General features: G+C 30.3%; 2 protein-coding genes across 3 annotated transcripts in view; both read left to right on the top strand.

Moving 5' to 3' along the window:
• LOC145328087 (uncharacterized) overlaps window positions 1-16,676 on the top strand; it is a 633,740-nt gene that overhangs the window by 115,557 nt on the left and 501,507 nt on the right. The gene's annotated exons all lie outside the window — the stretch shown is intronic.
• LOC145327702 (protein O-mannosyl-transferase TMTC4-like) lies at window positions 1,852-16,175 on the top strand. Its single transcript, XM_080171259.1, has 15 exons — window positions 1,852-1,983; window positions 2,122-2,188; window positions 3,060-3,122; window positions 3,527-3,581; window positions 3,681-3,749; window positions 4,507-4,600; window positions 5,069-5,141; window positions 5,806-5,892; window positions 6,342-6,435; window positions 7,046-7,151; window positions 7,797-7,834; window positions 9,576-9,641; window positions 11,046-11,137; window positions 11,224-11,330; window positions 16,021-16,175. The coding sequence occupies exons 2-15, from the start codon at window positions 2,122-2,124 to the stop codon at window positions 16,102-16,104; spliced, it is 1,095 nt and encodes a 364-aa protein (XP_080027385.1). The 5' UTR covers window positions 1,852-1,983; the 3' UTR covers window positions 16,105-16,175.

Below are 16,676 nucleotides of genomic sequence, written 5' to 3'. Positions count from 1 at the left end.
GCGAAACCGATCGGGTTCTCATTAACAAGGTAGCTTCTCAAAGGTCCCGGGAAGGTTTATAACTATTTTCTAGCGGGGTGACACCCCCAACCCCCCCAAAAAAAAATCTTTTTTTACTTTTTCTTATAAAATCTAGAATAAGAAATTGGGTTATCAAATTCGACTCCCCCCTCCTCAAGTGCCCCTAGGGGTAGTTTCACGAAATGCATTTGTACTTAATTTAGCGAACCGCATATTTTTTCTTGGTTAATTGGTTATAATTGGCATATAATTGAAAGAATTTTTAAATATGTCACAAAAAGACGATTTTCAAGTCTTCATATTTTCAAAACTACGTGGAAGAAAATTGAAATTCTTTCAAATGTATGCAATATAAATATAGTTTAACCCATTAACTAGCAAAAAATATGCGGTTCACTAAATTAAGTTCAAATGCATTTCGTGAAACTAACCTTTCAATAATTTAATAATAACGATAACTGTCGCGTTGGATGAAACAGTGCATTGCTAATATAACCATATATGCCTTTTTGTGGTTATACATTTTTGCCGAATTGATCGCACACCGAACCAAGATGCTTTCTTTATCCCAGAGAATTGCTTTCTCCGATTAAAGTGGGAATAATCAAGCAAAATTATAGTAAAACCAGGGGGAATATTATGTTTTCCTATTAAATACAAAAATCTATTTAAACGAAGAAAGTGTTCAAAAATTATGACGTCATAAAAATGAGGGATGAGGACAGCAGGAGTGGGAAAGAAAACCCCCAAAAAAGAGATGGATTATCCCTCATTTTTATGACGTCACATGTAGCGACTTTCAGCGACTTCAAATATATTCATATTTCTTATAGAGCAATTAACATTCGGTTTACATACAATAACAATAGTTTATGTAGTTACTCGCGGCTTCGACCTTAGTATCTAAGGATAGGAAGGGGGTATAAAAAAGCCTAAAACCATCTTGAGACTAAAATCTCAAAATGTAACAGTCTAAAACCATCTGGGGACTTATGCAGAGCTTACATAAAATGGAGAACTTAATTGGTTCAGTTGTTATTGAAATCTTAAGCTACAGACGTAAAAACTATACTACTATATAAAATAGGATATAAATACGAATAAAATCGACCATGACTAACAAATTTTCAACATGCTTTAAGAAAAGTTTAGTTATAAAATACACTTTTTATTCAGCAAATGTTTTTTTTATGAGATACTTATAGAACGTAAAGAAAAATTAAGGAATGAACTAATAATGAGTTAATTTTATAAAAGAATTTGAAAATAGTGGGAATGCATTGAAATAAATGACCCCTTTTGTCTTGAGGTATATTTCAAAAATAAGAAGATCTTTGACTGTCTGTTTGTCCCGAAAGATCTTGCTAAGCACCTTACCGTTTTTTTTTTTTTTAATTATACATTGCGGCTTCTCATAGGTCTTAGAAAGGTGTGTAACAATTATGGTTAGATTACCAGCAAACTTCCAAGAGAACCCCCCCCCCCCCCGCCCACTACAATGAAACAATTTATTTTTGCTCATTTAAAAAAATGAAAATTAAAGTATGTCGACTATCCCATCCCCCCACTTAAACTATACCTAGAGGCCTCTAGTAGGCGTAGCCGCCAATGTTAAATATTTTTTGCTGAAATATATCCACTCTGTCACTCTCTTCTATCCTACTATCTATGTACATGGAAGAGTAACCATTACAGGGGAATATATTCCACAAAATTATTACAATAAATTATAAAAAAAATACACAAAAAAAATCCAAAATAACTTGCCCAAAAGAAGTCAATTTCATTTAAAAGTAACAAAAAAAGTATATTTACTAATCAGCTGATGTCAGATTTGTAGGATTTAGAAAAACTTTGTCAGCACTTTGATGTAAACAAAACATTTGATAGTTAAACCGGCTATATTACTTTTTAGTAATAAAATCATGATTTTGTGATAATTTATGGAGGGCTGAAAAAAGGGTAAAAAATTTTCTTTATTTTATTTCAAATAATTTACATGATTTTAAATCGAAAAGATATAAAGAAAAATATTATTTTTATATATTATATTTCACTCATTTCAATTTCCTTTTTATAAAATGTTTGTTTGTTTTTTAGATGGTTGCTTTGGAAATACCCATTCTATTTATTTGTCCTATAATTTTATATCTCAACAGTATAACAGGTAAAATATTTTAAAATCTCTTAAATTCCCTTAATTTCTTTATTAAAATCAATAGCAATAGAAGGTCTAGATTGTAAAACAGGCCGAATAATTCATCAAACATAAAACAGACACACGGCTTTGTTTATTTTTGTTATACACATTTTCCCCCATAATAAGAGCGACGAAATGTTTCGACGATATAATACCTGCATTTTAAGAAAAAAATTTGTAAAAAAGATGAACTCGGTTATCTGTGCATTGTACATATATCAATGAACATAGAGTGATCAACACAGTTTAATTAAACATGTTATTTTTATTTGATAAGTCCAATATACAGTGTTTCATGTCAAGAACAATCTTCAGTTGGATAAATAAAAATACATGATGCTTTAATGAGCATAAATTCTATACTGTTTATTAAAAACAAAAGATGATTTTTTTCTTGCAGTTGAGGTAAGGAACGAGTGGGGGGGGGGTAATTTTGCATAATAAAAAGGGAAGGGTGGTGAGGTATTTAAATTTTAGCTTTTAAACTATGACTAATGTTTCTTATTTAACACATGAAAAGGCAATATGTACTTTGTAGTAATGAATATTATGCATGATATATATAAAAAAAATTGCTATGATATGGCCATATAAGGTTAAGTTTGGTCCAGTAAGTACTTTTTTCGATGTATGCAGTGGTTGAAGACTTCATTTCTCATGTTGAGTGATGTTGTGGTTGATTTTTAAGCATGGGCAATGGAAACACATTCTGTCAGGCATTGGAAAATTAGTTTGTATCAAAACAAGGGCAATGTTTAATTGACGTTAAGTTTGTTTGAACTTGGAGCACCATTTAAAAGAAGAAATGTTTATGATAAAATTTGTAATGTTCTTTCAGGAGATTTTGTACATGATGATATTCCGGCGATAGTGAAAAATCCTGATGTTTTGGGTTATTCAGGTAATACAAGGACAAGGACGTCCAGTTGGGGGGGGGGGGGTGAGGGGGGGGGGGGTTTATATCCCTCACTTCCAAATAAATTTTGAGGTTATAGGCACCTCTAGGATTTTTTGAAAATACATTTGATTATTCTCCCCCTTTTGAAAACCATCATTAAAAATACAATAAAAAGCATGGACTTCCTTTATGTAGGATGCAATTCAAATAAAGCTCATAATATTCAGACAAAAGACTTGCAATTAAAGTATTAACTAATAAACTTACTAATGAAAGAAAGATTATTTGACTTTTGAGTATTTTGATTATGTATGTTAGGAGGGGAGGGGGGGGGGGGATCTGTCACCGCACCGAAAAAAATCTATTCGATTTCTTTCATGAATCTTATAACAATGATATCTATTTAGGGTTTTCAAACCTTTTAAAATCAGACTTTTGGGGAGTTGACATTCAAGATTTTAGGTATAAGTATTAATTTTTACTTCAATAATTAAAGAACATAAAAAATCCACAATGAGAAACTAAAAAATCTTCGAATTTTAAATGAATTATTTTGTTTAGGTCGCACAAATCTTTTCGGCCACTAACAATAGTTACATTCCGTCTGACTGCTGCTATTTTTGGTTTAAGGTAATGTTTATTTTTTATGCCAATTTACATTACATCTATTTATTAATTCCATTGTTTTTCTTCTAGTGACTTAGTTTAAACAGTTAGCGAAATCTAAATGGACGAACAAAATACCTTAAAACAACTACTATATTATAATTATACTAGCGGCTACGCCCTCTAGAAGCCTCTAGGGGCACTATAGTTAGGAGGGGGGGAAAGTCGACCTAATCCCATTTTAAATCTAAGTTTCAAAGGAGTACAAAAAATATTTTTTGGAGGGAAGGGAGGTGAAGATACCCTCACCTTAAATAGTTATAAATCTTTCAGGGACCTATGAGAAGCTACCCTATTAAGGAGAACTAGATCAGTTCAGCGGTTAGCGAAATCCTTCGGTACAAACATAAACACAAACACTCAGACAAACAGACATCATGTTACTTTACTATAAGGATTTATATCTTATTATAGTATGCAGGGGGTTATTTCACCCCAAATCTTTTCAGGGATGAGACCTATGTAAGAATGTATTATTAATTACCTAATTTGTGAGAAATTTATTGGTAGCAGTTGGCGAGATCTTTTGGTAAATACGGAGATACAAACACTCTTTTTATAGACTCATATCAGTCTTTTTCAACATGATCGGGATGAGAGTCAACACCCATATCAAAATTAAATTGGGAAAGCATCACATCCCCCAAATCCTCTCCCCCCCCCCCCATTGGCCAAATCCTGTGCACGCCACTGATTCTGCATATAATGTATCTGTATTTAGACCTGTTTGGTACCATGGCTGTAATATACTGCTCCATTCATGCGTGTCTGCCTATCTTTACAAAATTGCCGTTTCCAATCTCAAAATGGACAAGGAAAGTTTAAAATCATTAGAAGCGAAAATTTTCTACAATTACGGTCTGTCTGTACGTTCGTCCGCTGAACGAAAATTCTGTGTAAAACCATCCTAAAATTACATAAATAAAGGTTTCTTAAAATTGGTATGCTTACATTTTAGGACGTAATTATAGAGATGCTTCGCCTCTAACATTAAACCAAATTGTTTTAGTAATCTATATGCATACATCTCAAGTAAATTGGATAATTATATCGTTAGAAAATTGTATTAAAACATCATGTTAAAATGAACATACGAGCAAACATATGTTTTAGATTTGCCTACGTTTTCTAGATTGTATTTTATCATTGCAGAAATCATAAAGCTAAGTTTCAAATTGATATGACAATTCTAACGAAAAAAGCTATTCGTTACGGACAAACAGACATATCCTAAATTTGTAAAACCTTAGCTTTTAAATACAAAAAAATGAAATAAACTGTAGAGAGATGGAATAATATGGTCCTTGTTATATTGTTGTCATCCGGTTCATACTGAAGCTGTGTCAGGCATTGTAGGTAAATATATTTTGGTTCATACTGAAGCTGTGTCAGGCATTGTAGGTAAATATATTTTAGTTCATACTGAGGCTGTGTCAGGCATTGTAGGTAAATATATTTTAGTTAAAAATTGCGGAGTTGATTTTTTTCAAGGGGTGATTTCTCCAAAATATCTATAAACCTTCCGAGGAAGCTACATTGTAAAGGACAACCATGTCGTCGTCGGTTTAAAAGTTAGCGAGAACCTTCGGTAGAGATAGATACACAGACATCCTGTTACTCTCTTTCACATGAGTATTACAAATATAAAACAACAATTATTTTTGACAAAATAATCTCCCTGAATGAAAGATATCTACTATGTTTATAAGTAAAGGTGTACATAAAGAATTATTGCTGAGCAAGGCAATGTTCATTTAGAATAATAAAAAAAAATTATATATTATTACTTGGATGTTGTAGCAGATTTTTATACTTAGATAAAGTAATGCTCGCAGCTAGCCAAACAAAAGATACCCTACATCCACCCAGCTTACCCTATCCCCTCCCCTAATAATGGATTAACGAGCCAATCAATAATTGAGATCCATATCTGTAAATTAAGTTGACGACAAATTTTCTGTCAATATATCCATGTTTATCCTAAATCCATTTAAACAAGTAAATATTTTTGTGTTGTTAGGTCGTGCTGATTTACTATGTGCCATATTTATGTTGGTTTCTTTTTCATCAGCTCAGCAGTCTACAAACACTTTTAAAAGTATTGCAGGTTAGTTTTGCTAAATTTGTTTCCAGTTTGATATCGAAACTGATTAATATCCTCTTGATTAGAAAACTTTCTTAACAATAATGAAAAATCATGTATAGCACCGTATAACAGACAATTTTCCACGAATGATAAAATAAAAATCTTAAGATCAATACCAGTTTTGTTAGCCCAAGCCTTTAGCTCATCGTGCTAACAAAAGTGGGATGAATATTAATTTTAATGTCCGCGGAAAGCTGAGCAAAATACGAAGTGGTAAATAACTATTAACATGAATTTTTGCACGTATATCAAACATTTTCAAACTTTTTGTTTATTTCCCCTTTTGGTCTCTTGTTTATTTAACATCTGCATTACACCTCACTTTCTCCGTTCATTCATTCATTATTTTGAATGCTTTGCTATTTATGTATGTTGTCATTCTTGTCATTTAATTGATTGTTTATATTCAGGAAGTATATTGCTATGCTGGCTGGCGTTAATGAGCAAAGAAATAGGAATTATGTGTATCATTATCAATACTACCTTTACCCTCATTAATAACAGGTATTATTATGTATCTATTTAACAATATATATCTATCTATTCATCTGACTATATATCTATCTATATCACTATTCTTTTACCTTAAATTTTATAGTTCTTATTTTCGTTATTTATATTTTAATTATTCTTTTAGTGAATTTTTTCAAAATACTTACTTTTTTTCAATATCATAGTTACTCTAAGATTATTTGGGTCTGTCTGTCTGTTTGTCCTTCTATCGGTAATGCTAGGATTGCTAAAAAGCAAAAAATTTTCTTTCTCGTATTCATTTGAATCCGGTGGATAGGAACCGGTTCTCATGAATACGAAAAAACTATGTCTAGCATCGTATTACAGACAATTTTCCAAAAAAAAAACAATATGAAAAATCTTAGTTTAATCTTATAATTTTTCATTTTAATATCCACGGAAAGCTGTTTATAATTCGATGCGAGAAATAACTATTTTTTCACAACTCTTTATCTCATTTTCTTTCTTTATATTTTTCATCTTTATCTTTTCTTTTCTTCTTTTTCTTTATTTCTATTTCTTAGTGTTTGACACATTGTTTTGTAACGTCTGTAACTTCAATCAGCTCCGCTAATATTTAACATAAACGTCCTTATTTTAGAAAACGAAGGAACCTTAAGTATATAGCCATAAACTTTGGAGCCTTTCTGTTAATGGTTTTAGCAAGACTGGCTCTCAATAAAAATCTTCCAACTTTCATAGACCAGGTAGGTTTTTTTAAAATATAAAAGTAAGAGGAGGTTTATCATTATGTAGATTAAGATCTCGTTTACCGCCGGAACGTTATGGTTCTCCCTTACAGTGAAGATTATATTTGGTCAAAGGAACGTTTCATACTACAACAGAGTCGGTCCGTCCGTCTGTCTGGAAGGGTTAGCTCTTTTCGTTGATTTAGACATGTTAGAATTGTATTATCGATTTCAAACTTTGCATGATGATTCTTTTAACAGTTAGGTACAATATAAACAGGATAGCCACTTTTAGATCGTTACCAGAATGTCCATACGTATATTTTTATATGATAAAATTATCTTATTTTTGGAATACTGATTCCTAGGAAAACAAAGTATGATACTATAAGCGATGCATCTCTATTATTAAGTCCTAAAGATGTAAGAATATCCTTAAACATTACCTATCCCGTATTTAAGCAGTTTTTCAACAAATTTACATAAAATTTTTTAACTGATTATTCAGTTCTGACACTCTCCCAATGTTATTATTCGTTTGTCCTACAGTTTCATAGCTTAGCTTTTAGGATATTTTCCAACCCTAATTTCTCACTATTATAATTATAATCAAACATGAAATAATTTGTAATTCTTTATAAAGATTAATAATATTTGATTTAGGATAATCCAGCAAGCCATGAGAAAAGCTTATCAACGAGGTAAAATGTATATTTAGAATTTTCCGCTAAAATGAAGCAAACACGCGGTTTCTTGTAAACATATTTGAATATTATTGGATGTATTTTGACAATAAGACACATGATTGGTTATTTTAAACGGCAATTTATAATTTTGGAAATTTAAATATATCTCATTGATCTATATTTTCTTGAATTGAGAAAAGAAAATATTGCTTTAAGTATTGAATATCAAAGAATAAAGGCAATTTGTTTTCTCAGAGTTAATTTGTATAATATAATCTATTTCTTTTCCTCTCGAAAAATTTTGCTATTTATTAGTAAGGAAAAATAAAAGCTGGCTGCAATTGAACGTAAATTTTCTTCAAAATGAATTGATTCTTCTAAATAGGATTTAGGAATTTTATTATTATTTTCTTTAAGAAATAGAAGTGCGTTGTTCGTTTTTTTTATTTACATGTTGAACAAGAATAATTATGTTTATAAATAGCCCAGTTAAACTGTGAAACAGTAGTAAAATAAGAAAAGATTTTATAGAAATAAAAGACAATGAAAGTCAAAACAAAAATTTGTAAGTTTAAGGTTTTATGTCGACTTTAGAGTTTTAATAAAAAGTGGTTATAGCTGGTAAATAGTTTAGTCTAAATACATACTTATGTTGACATAAAAACTACATAGTGGCAGACAACTTTATAATTGGACGTACAAACAAACACAATTTATTGAGTAGCTACGCATCTAATATAATATTATAAATCTTTTAACATTAATAATTGATCGATAATCTATTGTTAAATATTTTCATAAATTCATTATTATAAAATGAATATCATTAAAAAAGTACTTTAGATATTACATATTTTTTTTTAAATCTCCGCATTGTTGGATTCACTACTATGACAAACTATAACCCTTTGATTTAATTATCTTTAACCAGAAGTCCTAAAACTTTAAAAAAGAGAAAGATAATTTTAAAGTATTAAAGTACACTGAAACATTTGCTAGTGCTTTTCATAATACCTGTCTATTAGACTATAAAAGTTTTAAAGATTTTTAATCAATATAATAGATTTGAAATCTGCATAAAATTTTAAGGATTTTTTTTATAAAATTCGTTTTTTATATAATTCTTTATTTAAAGGCGCAAATACGATTTAAGTTAATAAATTTTGACCAATAGGATAGCTGGATTGGAAACTACCTACGCTCTAATTGGTTGAATGATGTACGTCACTTAAGCTTCTCCAATCAGAGCGCAGTTAGTTTTCAATCCACCAATCACAGATCTCAAAATTATTTAACTTAATTTGTATTTGCGCCTTTAAATAAAGAATTATATAAAAAACTAATTTTATAAAAAATCCTTAAAATTTTATGCAGATTTCAAATCTATTATATTGATTAAAAATCTTTAAAACTTTTATAGTCTACTGTCTATATATGTAGTTTACCAGGAAAAACATAGTTTATACAATTTCTAAGGGTTAATTAAGATATTTCCTTTATTATCTGAATTTAAGTTATTTATACTAAAATTTTCGAGAAAAAAAGACAGTAAAATAAAATAAAATTGTAGGTTTGATTTGATTTGATATATATATTAATAATATGCTCATATTATCACCCCTAGCCCCCCCCCCCCCCCAATTTTTTTACTTTTAAAATTAAAATTGAAATTGTAGGGTCAACTTATTACTCACTAAAGTGCCCCTAGAGGTTTCTATGAGTGTCGTCGCTTGTATATCATATTTGTCTATTTTAGGTTAATGACTTACATCTATCTTGGAGCATTTAATTTCCACACTCTCATTTGTCCAGATAATTTAAGGTATGATATGTTATAAATTGAAATATAATTATTACAGAACACGTGTTCAATTTGCATACAAACGTAGAGTTAAGCCTCAAATTAAAACCCGCTTGTGTGCAAACAAATCGAAAGAATGGATTGTCTGTTCAGGAAACGGTTTAGTCATCCATGTGAAATTTAAAGTTATAATATGACGATTTCACTGAGGCTTACAAGCGGCTGAAGCGCTGCTGCCGAGCACTGGTATTCTGTCTCAGTTTGTTCCTATGCACTATTTAATTTCAGAGCATTGCTCTAAGGATGTTGACATCCTTGTTTTACACTAAACTAAGAGAATCTAAATAATAGCCTCCAATATATTTGGAAAAATAAATTACTTTACTCTATTACTTGTAATTGTTTAGAAATTACTAGTAATTATTTTGCTAATACTTACTAATTTAGAATTTGTTCATGTATTTATTTATTTTCAACGAACACAATTTTTATTATATTTTTAGTTTTGTCTTTACTAATGGATATAGAATACGTGGAATTTGTCTGAGATAATCGCATAACCTGATTAAATGTTCCTCCCAGCTGGCTATTAAAATGATACTTCAATTCCCCACCCACTTTATGACTTTACCCCCCCCCCCCTCTTACCATGGAGGAACATATTGACCAATATCTAAGGACTATATCACAACCTAAGCCTAATGACACAATATCCACGTAATTATACACCTTTACATTACAATACTAACGGCTGTGTTCCTAGCGCCAAGAGACTAAGTTATCAAAGAAATGGGAAAGGAAAAAAATAGCCTTAAACTATCCCAAACTGAAATCCAAAAATAAGAAAGACTAAAACCATCCCTGAACATATTTTAACTTTCCCTAAAGTGTAAAACCCAATCGATAAGCAATTAAAAAAATATCAAGCTAAAGACAAAAAACATACAACTTTATATATTACTAGCGGCTTCGCCCCTAGCCTTTAGGGGCTTTGCCCCAAGAGATGACACCAAAAAATTTTTTTTAAAAATAAGAAGAACTAAAGAAATCTTCTACAATTTCTACAAAAGAAATCTACAAAAGAATTCTTCAACAAAAGAAAATTTCTACAAAAGAATTCTTCTACAAAAAAAAAAAAAAAAAAATGGGGGGGGATTTTTTTTGTTTTTGGGGGGGTTGGGGGTGTCCCACCCCCCAAGAAAATAGCTTAAAACCACCACAGGACCAATAGAAATATACCCTGAAGAGTAGAATCCAATCGGTTCAGTGGTTACCGAGATCTTAAGCTTCAGACGGACGGACGGACGGACGGACGGACAGACAGACAGACATCGTACTACTTTGTATTATTGATTGCATACATGCAAAAAGATAAACAAGTGCATGGTTTGTAATTTTCCTAACTTTATTATTATTAACTTTTAGTTATGACTGGCAGATGGGCTCCATACCTCTGATACAAACAGTTTCAGATGAAAGAAACTTTTACTCCATTGCCCTACTGCTCATTATTACAGGTAGGAAATGAGTGTTTCTGTGATTTATTGACATTATTTTATAAAAAGGCATAAATACCTATATTTTCTATACTTCTTTTTTTTAGGGCTTGCAATAAAGATATTTATGAAAGATGTATCGAACCCTGCCACAGTATTTGCCATCCTGTTCTTAATTCTACCATTTCTTCCAGCTAGCAACCTTTTTCTTCAGGTAAACATTTTTTTCCTGATTAAAATCCTTGTTCCACCCAACATTTGTTACTAAAATAGCAACTATAAATGGGGAGGGAAATTTGTGCTTAGGAATTAAAGGTAGACGTATCATCTGAGATAAATATAATAAAAACCTTGCTCATAAAAGGCTGCTATAGGAATATAATTAAACCGCATCTGTCCAACGTATAGTGATATCGTTTGGTATAAACAGACAGTTGTTTATGTTTTTGTTGTTTATGTTTTTTTTAATAATCATATGATAATTTATTGAAACACTAGCGGCTACGCTCCTAAAAGCCTCTAGGGTTGGGGGACGACCCTCTTACACTTTTATAAAGAAAAAGAAAATATTGGGTGGGAGGCATTTTTGAGAGGCGATTTCTCTTCATCATTGTACCCTCCCTCAAAATAAATATAAAACCTTCCTAGGACCTATGATGAGCTACACTGCAAATGATAATTATATCGGTTCAGTCAGCAGTTAGCGAGATCTTTAGGTACACAGATACAGACAAATATACATAATGTTACTTATGTTACAAGTAAAGTAAATTTCAAATTCACTATTGCAAATAAAAGTTTACCTAGAATTTTTGTGAATATAAAGAAATATTTTCTAGTCTGTGCACCATGATGATTTTGTATAAAATACACATTTCCTACATGCAGGAAAAAGGGAATGCAGTATTTTAGATCCTTAGCAGGTTTTGTTCAGTTATAGGTAGCTTAACCCAGTCAAGAGATCCTTAGAACTCTATCACCCCGAAAAGATCTAACCTTTTCTTCCTATGATTAGATCTACGGAAATTGAGATTACCCTTAGAGGCCTCTAGAGGCGTATCTGTTTTTTTAAAGTTTATTTATGGCTATAACATCACTTTAGAATAATTTTATATTATATTCATATCTCTTAACCCTGTATTACAGAGCAGTATTTGCATCATGTCGGAATAATTTTTATATTATATTTGTATCCTTTAACCCTGTATTACAGAGCAGTATTTGCATCATGTCGGAATAATTTTTATATTATATTTGTATCTCTTAACCCTGTATTACAGAGCAGTATTTGCATCATGTCGGAATAATTTTTATATTATATTTGTATCTCTTAACCCTGTATTACAAAGCAGTATTTGCATTGTGTCGGAATAATTTTTATATTATATTTGTATCTCTTAACCCTGTATTACAGAGCAGTATTTGCATCAAGTCGGAATAATTTTTATATTATATTTGTATCCTTTAACCCTGTATTACGGAGCAGTATTTGCATCATGTCGGAATAATTTTTATATTATATTTGTATCTCTTAACCCTGTATTACAAAGCAGTATTTGCATCATGTCGGAATAATTTTTATATTATATTTGTATCTCTTAACCCTGTATTACAGAGCAGTATTTGCATCATGTCGGAATAATTTTTATATTATATTTGTATCCTTTAACCCTGTATTACAGAGCAGTATTTGCATCATGTCGGAATAATTTTTATATTATATTTGTATCTCTTAACCCTGTATTACAGAGCAGTATTTGCATCATGTCGGAATAATTTTTATATTATATTTGTATCTCTTAACCCTGTATTACAAAGCAGTATTTGCATCATGTCGGAATAATTTTTATATTATATTTGTATCTCTTAACCCTGTATTACAGAGCAGTATTTGCATCATGTCGGAATAATTTTTATATTATATTTGTATCTCTTAACCCTGTATTACAAAGCAGTATTTGCATCATGTCGGAATAATTTTTATATTATATTTGTATCTCTTAACCCTGTATTACAGAGCAGTATTTGCATCATGTCGGAATAATTTTTATATTATATTTGTATCTCTTAACCCTGTATTACAGAGCAGTATTTGCATCATGTCGGAATAATTTTTATATTATATTTGTATCCTTTAACCCTGTATTACAGAGCAGTATTTGCATCATGTCGGAATAATTTTTATATTATATTTGTATCTCTTAACCCTGTATTACAAAGCAGTATTTGCATCATGTCGGAATAATTTTTATATTATATTTGTATCTCTTAACCCTGTATTACAGAGCAGTATTTGCATCATGTCGGAATAATTTTTATATTATATTTGTATCCTTTAACCCTGTATTACAGAGCAGTATTTGCATCATGTCGGAATAATTTTTATATTATATTTGTATCTCTTAACCCTGTATTACAAAGCAGTATTTGCATTGTGTCGGAATAATTTTTATATTATATTTGTATCTCTTAACCCTGTATTACAGAGCAGTATTTGCATCAAGTCGGAATAATTTTTATATTATATTTGTATCCTTTAACCCTGTATTACGGAGCAGTATTTGCATCATGTCGGAATAATTTTTATATTATATTTGTATCTCTTAACCCTGTATTACAAAGCAGTATTTGCATCATGTCGGAATAATTTTTATATTATATTTGTATCTCTTAACCCTGTATTACAAAGCAGTATTTGCATCATGTCGGAATAATTTTTATATTATATTTGTATCCTTTAACCCTGTATTACAGAGCAGTATTTGCATCATGTCGGAATAATTTTTATATTATATTTGTATCCTTTAACCCTGTATTACAGAGCAGTATTTGCATCATGTCGGAATAATTTTTATATTATATTTGTATCTCTTAACCCTGTATTACAGAGCAGTATTTGCATCATGTCGAAATAATTTTTATATTATATTTGTATCCTTTAACCCTGTATTACAGAGCAGTATTTGCATCATGTCGGAATAATTTTTATATTATATTTGTATCCTTTAACCCTGTATTACGGAGCAGTATTTGCATCATGTTGGAATAATTTTTATATTATATTTGTATCCTTTAACCCTGTATTACAGAGCAGTATTTGCATCATGTCGGAATAATTTTTATATTATATTTGTATCCTTTAACCCTGTATTACAGAGCAGTATTTGCATCATGTCGGAATAATTTTTATATTATATTTGTATCCTTTAACCCTGTATTACAGAGCAGTATTTGCATCATGTCGGAATAATTTTTATATTATATTTGTATCCTTTAACCCTGTATTACGGAGCAGTATTTGCATCATGTCGGAATAATTTTTATATTATATTTGTATCCTTTAACCCTGTATTACAAAGCAGTATTTGCATCATGTCGGAATAATTTTTATATTATATTTGTATCCTTTAACCCTGTATTACAGAGCAGTATTTGCATCATGTCGGAATAATTTTTATATTATATTTGTATCTCTTAACCCTGTATTACAGAGCAGTATTTGCATCATGTCGGAATAATTTTTATATTATATTTGTATCTCTTAACCCTGTATTACAGAGCAGTATTTGCATCATGTCGGAATAATTTTTATATTATATTTGTATCTCTTAACCCTGTATTACAGAGCAGCATTTGCATCATGTCGGAATAATTTTTATATTATATTTGTATCCTTTAACCCTGTATTACAGAGCAGCATTTGCATCATGTCGGAATAATTTTTATATTATATTTGTATCCTTTAACCCTGTATTACAGAGCACTATTTGCATCATGTCGGAATAATTTTTAAATTTGCATTTTTACCACCCATAAATCCTACCAGACCTTTTATTATATCATCTATCTGTCTATTTGTCATTTTATATAATCTATTTGTTAAATCTATCTATTTTTTTAAAATTTTTGTCAATTTCTCTAAATTTTTAAAATTAATTGAAAATAAAGAGTTTAGGTGAGGGGTTGTTTATTTACTCTTGGTCAGGTTAAGGCATTGGTAATTTTTAGGCATTGCAGGGGTTAAGCAAAGGGTCTTGCCATCTATCTAGGTATCATAGAGGATCTCTTTAAGCAAATAAACTGTTAGGTTTGATTTAAATAGAAGGTTTCTATTTCTTCCTTTAAAAAAATTGAATTCTATGTATTACTTTTATTTAATATTTATCCATCCCATTATAGTTTTGTTTGTCTGTACTAAGACTTTAAATTGTGTACTGCATATTCATATGTCACATATGTTTCTTATAATAGTTTAAATGGAATATGTCTAACCTGAAATTCAATGAACTTTGGCTGCAGTCAATTTCATCTTTTAATTTAGTGAACTGTTTAGTAGTTAAGCTACTCTTTAATTAACTATTTGTAAATTTGTCTGTATGTCCATTTGTCCAACTGGCTGACCAATGGTCTGTTCAATAAAATCCGTCAGTTTTATTTTCTAATATTAAGAGGGATATCATATTTTACTTTCTCAGCTCCTATTAAGGATAGAAATCCAATATGTTCTTTATTTTGTCTGTTAATCTTAAATGTGTTTTAATGTAATTTAAATTCACATCTATCAATTAATCTTAATTTCTATCTTTCTATACATATATTTTTAAATTCTCACCAAATAATATTGCATTTTAATATCTATAATATTAATAAATTATAATTGGATCTAGTGCAGTTCATGGTATCGATTATCTTCAAAAATCTAAAAAACTTTAAAGGCTTATAACTGCCAAACGGCTGAACAATGCGACTGAAGCGGCTTACGCGGCTGACGAAGCGGCATAACAGGGCATATAAAGAAATGGTAAAGCAAAGAACCAATGATGCAAAGTTCATAGATTTTTTTAGAAAACATCGATACCAGGAACATTTTACCGTGAACTGCACTTAAGCTATATTTATTTTAGGTTGGTTTTGTCATGGCAGAAAGAATCCTGTATGTTCCAAGTGTGGGCTTTTGTCTCATAATTACAATTGGCGCCAGGCATTAAATACTTTTTAATTAGCAATTGTTGATCTGCACTTTTTAATATTATGCCATTCTTGTGACTCATAAAAATACAAAACACAATAACATTATGTAGTAAATTCAGTTGATTATATAATTAAAGTGAAAGTACTTGGTATGAATTTGTGAATAATAATATAAATGAAATGTTAGTAAAAGCTGCTTTACTACTCTCTGCCAACTTCTCAATTAAGAGATTGGATGTTTAGTTGATGATGCTAAATATACCAGACTATCAACAAAGACAATTATGCCTACAGTATTTAGAAATCCTAATGTGATGTATAATCATCTAGAGAAGTCAAAGAATGCGATATTGCGCCTGTTTATGGGTCAAGGCATTTTTCTTACTGTCACTGTTATTGTCGCATGTCTGACATAATAGCAGTAGTTACAATCTTTAGCATCTCTAGTATGGCGCGGTTTGGACCAGACTTTAACCCGCAGCATTATATAATTGTCTTTGTGATTTTAACAAAGCATTTGACTTAAATAGGAACCATTTTTTAAAAAATCTTTAATTATAAAAATAACAGGATCTTTGACAGTCTGTAC

Source organism: Acartia tonsa, chromosome 9 (assembly GCF_053477335.1).
Source record: "Acartia tonsa isolate MP-2025a chromosome 9, ASM5347733v1, whole genome shotgun sequence".
NCBI lineage: Eukaryota > Metazoa > Arthropoda > Copepoda > Calanoida > Acartiidae > Acartia > Acartia tonsa.
The sequence above is the reverse complement of the archived record's forward strand: the minus strand, read 5'-3'. Positions and strand labels throughout refer to the sequence as shown.

What these genes read in the sequence shown, in the direction of transcription:
- LOC145327702 (XM_080171259.1), top strand. Translation starts at nt 2,122, where the DNA reads ATGGTTGCTTTGGAAATACCCATTCTATTTATTTGTCCTATAATTTTA. An exon ending in CACTTTTAAAAGTATTGCAG is followed by an intron (nt 5,893 to 6,341) that starts GTTAGTTTTGCT and finishes GTTTATATTCAG; the next exon opens with GAAGTATATTGCTATGCTGG. An exon ending in TTTACCCTCATTAATAACAG is followed by an intron (nt 6,436 to 7,045) that starts GTATTATTATGT and finishes TCCTTATTTTAG; the next exon opens with AAAACGAAGGAACCTTAAGT.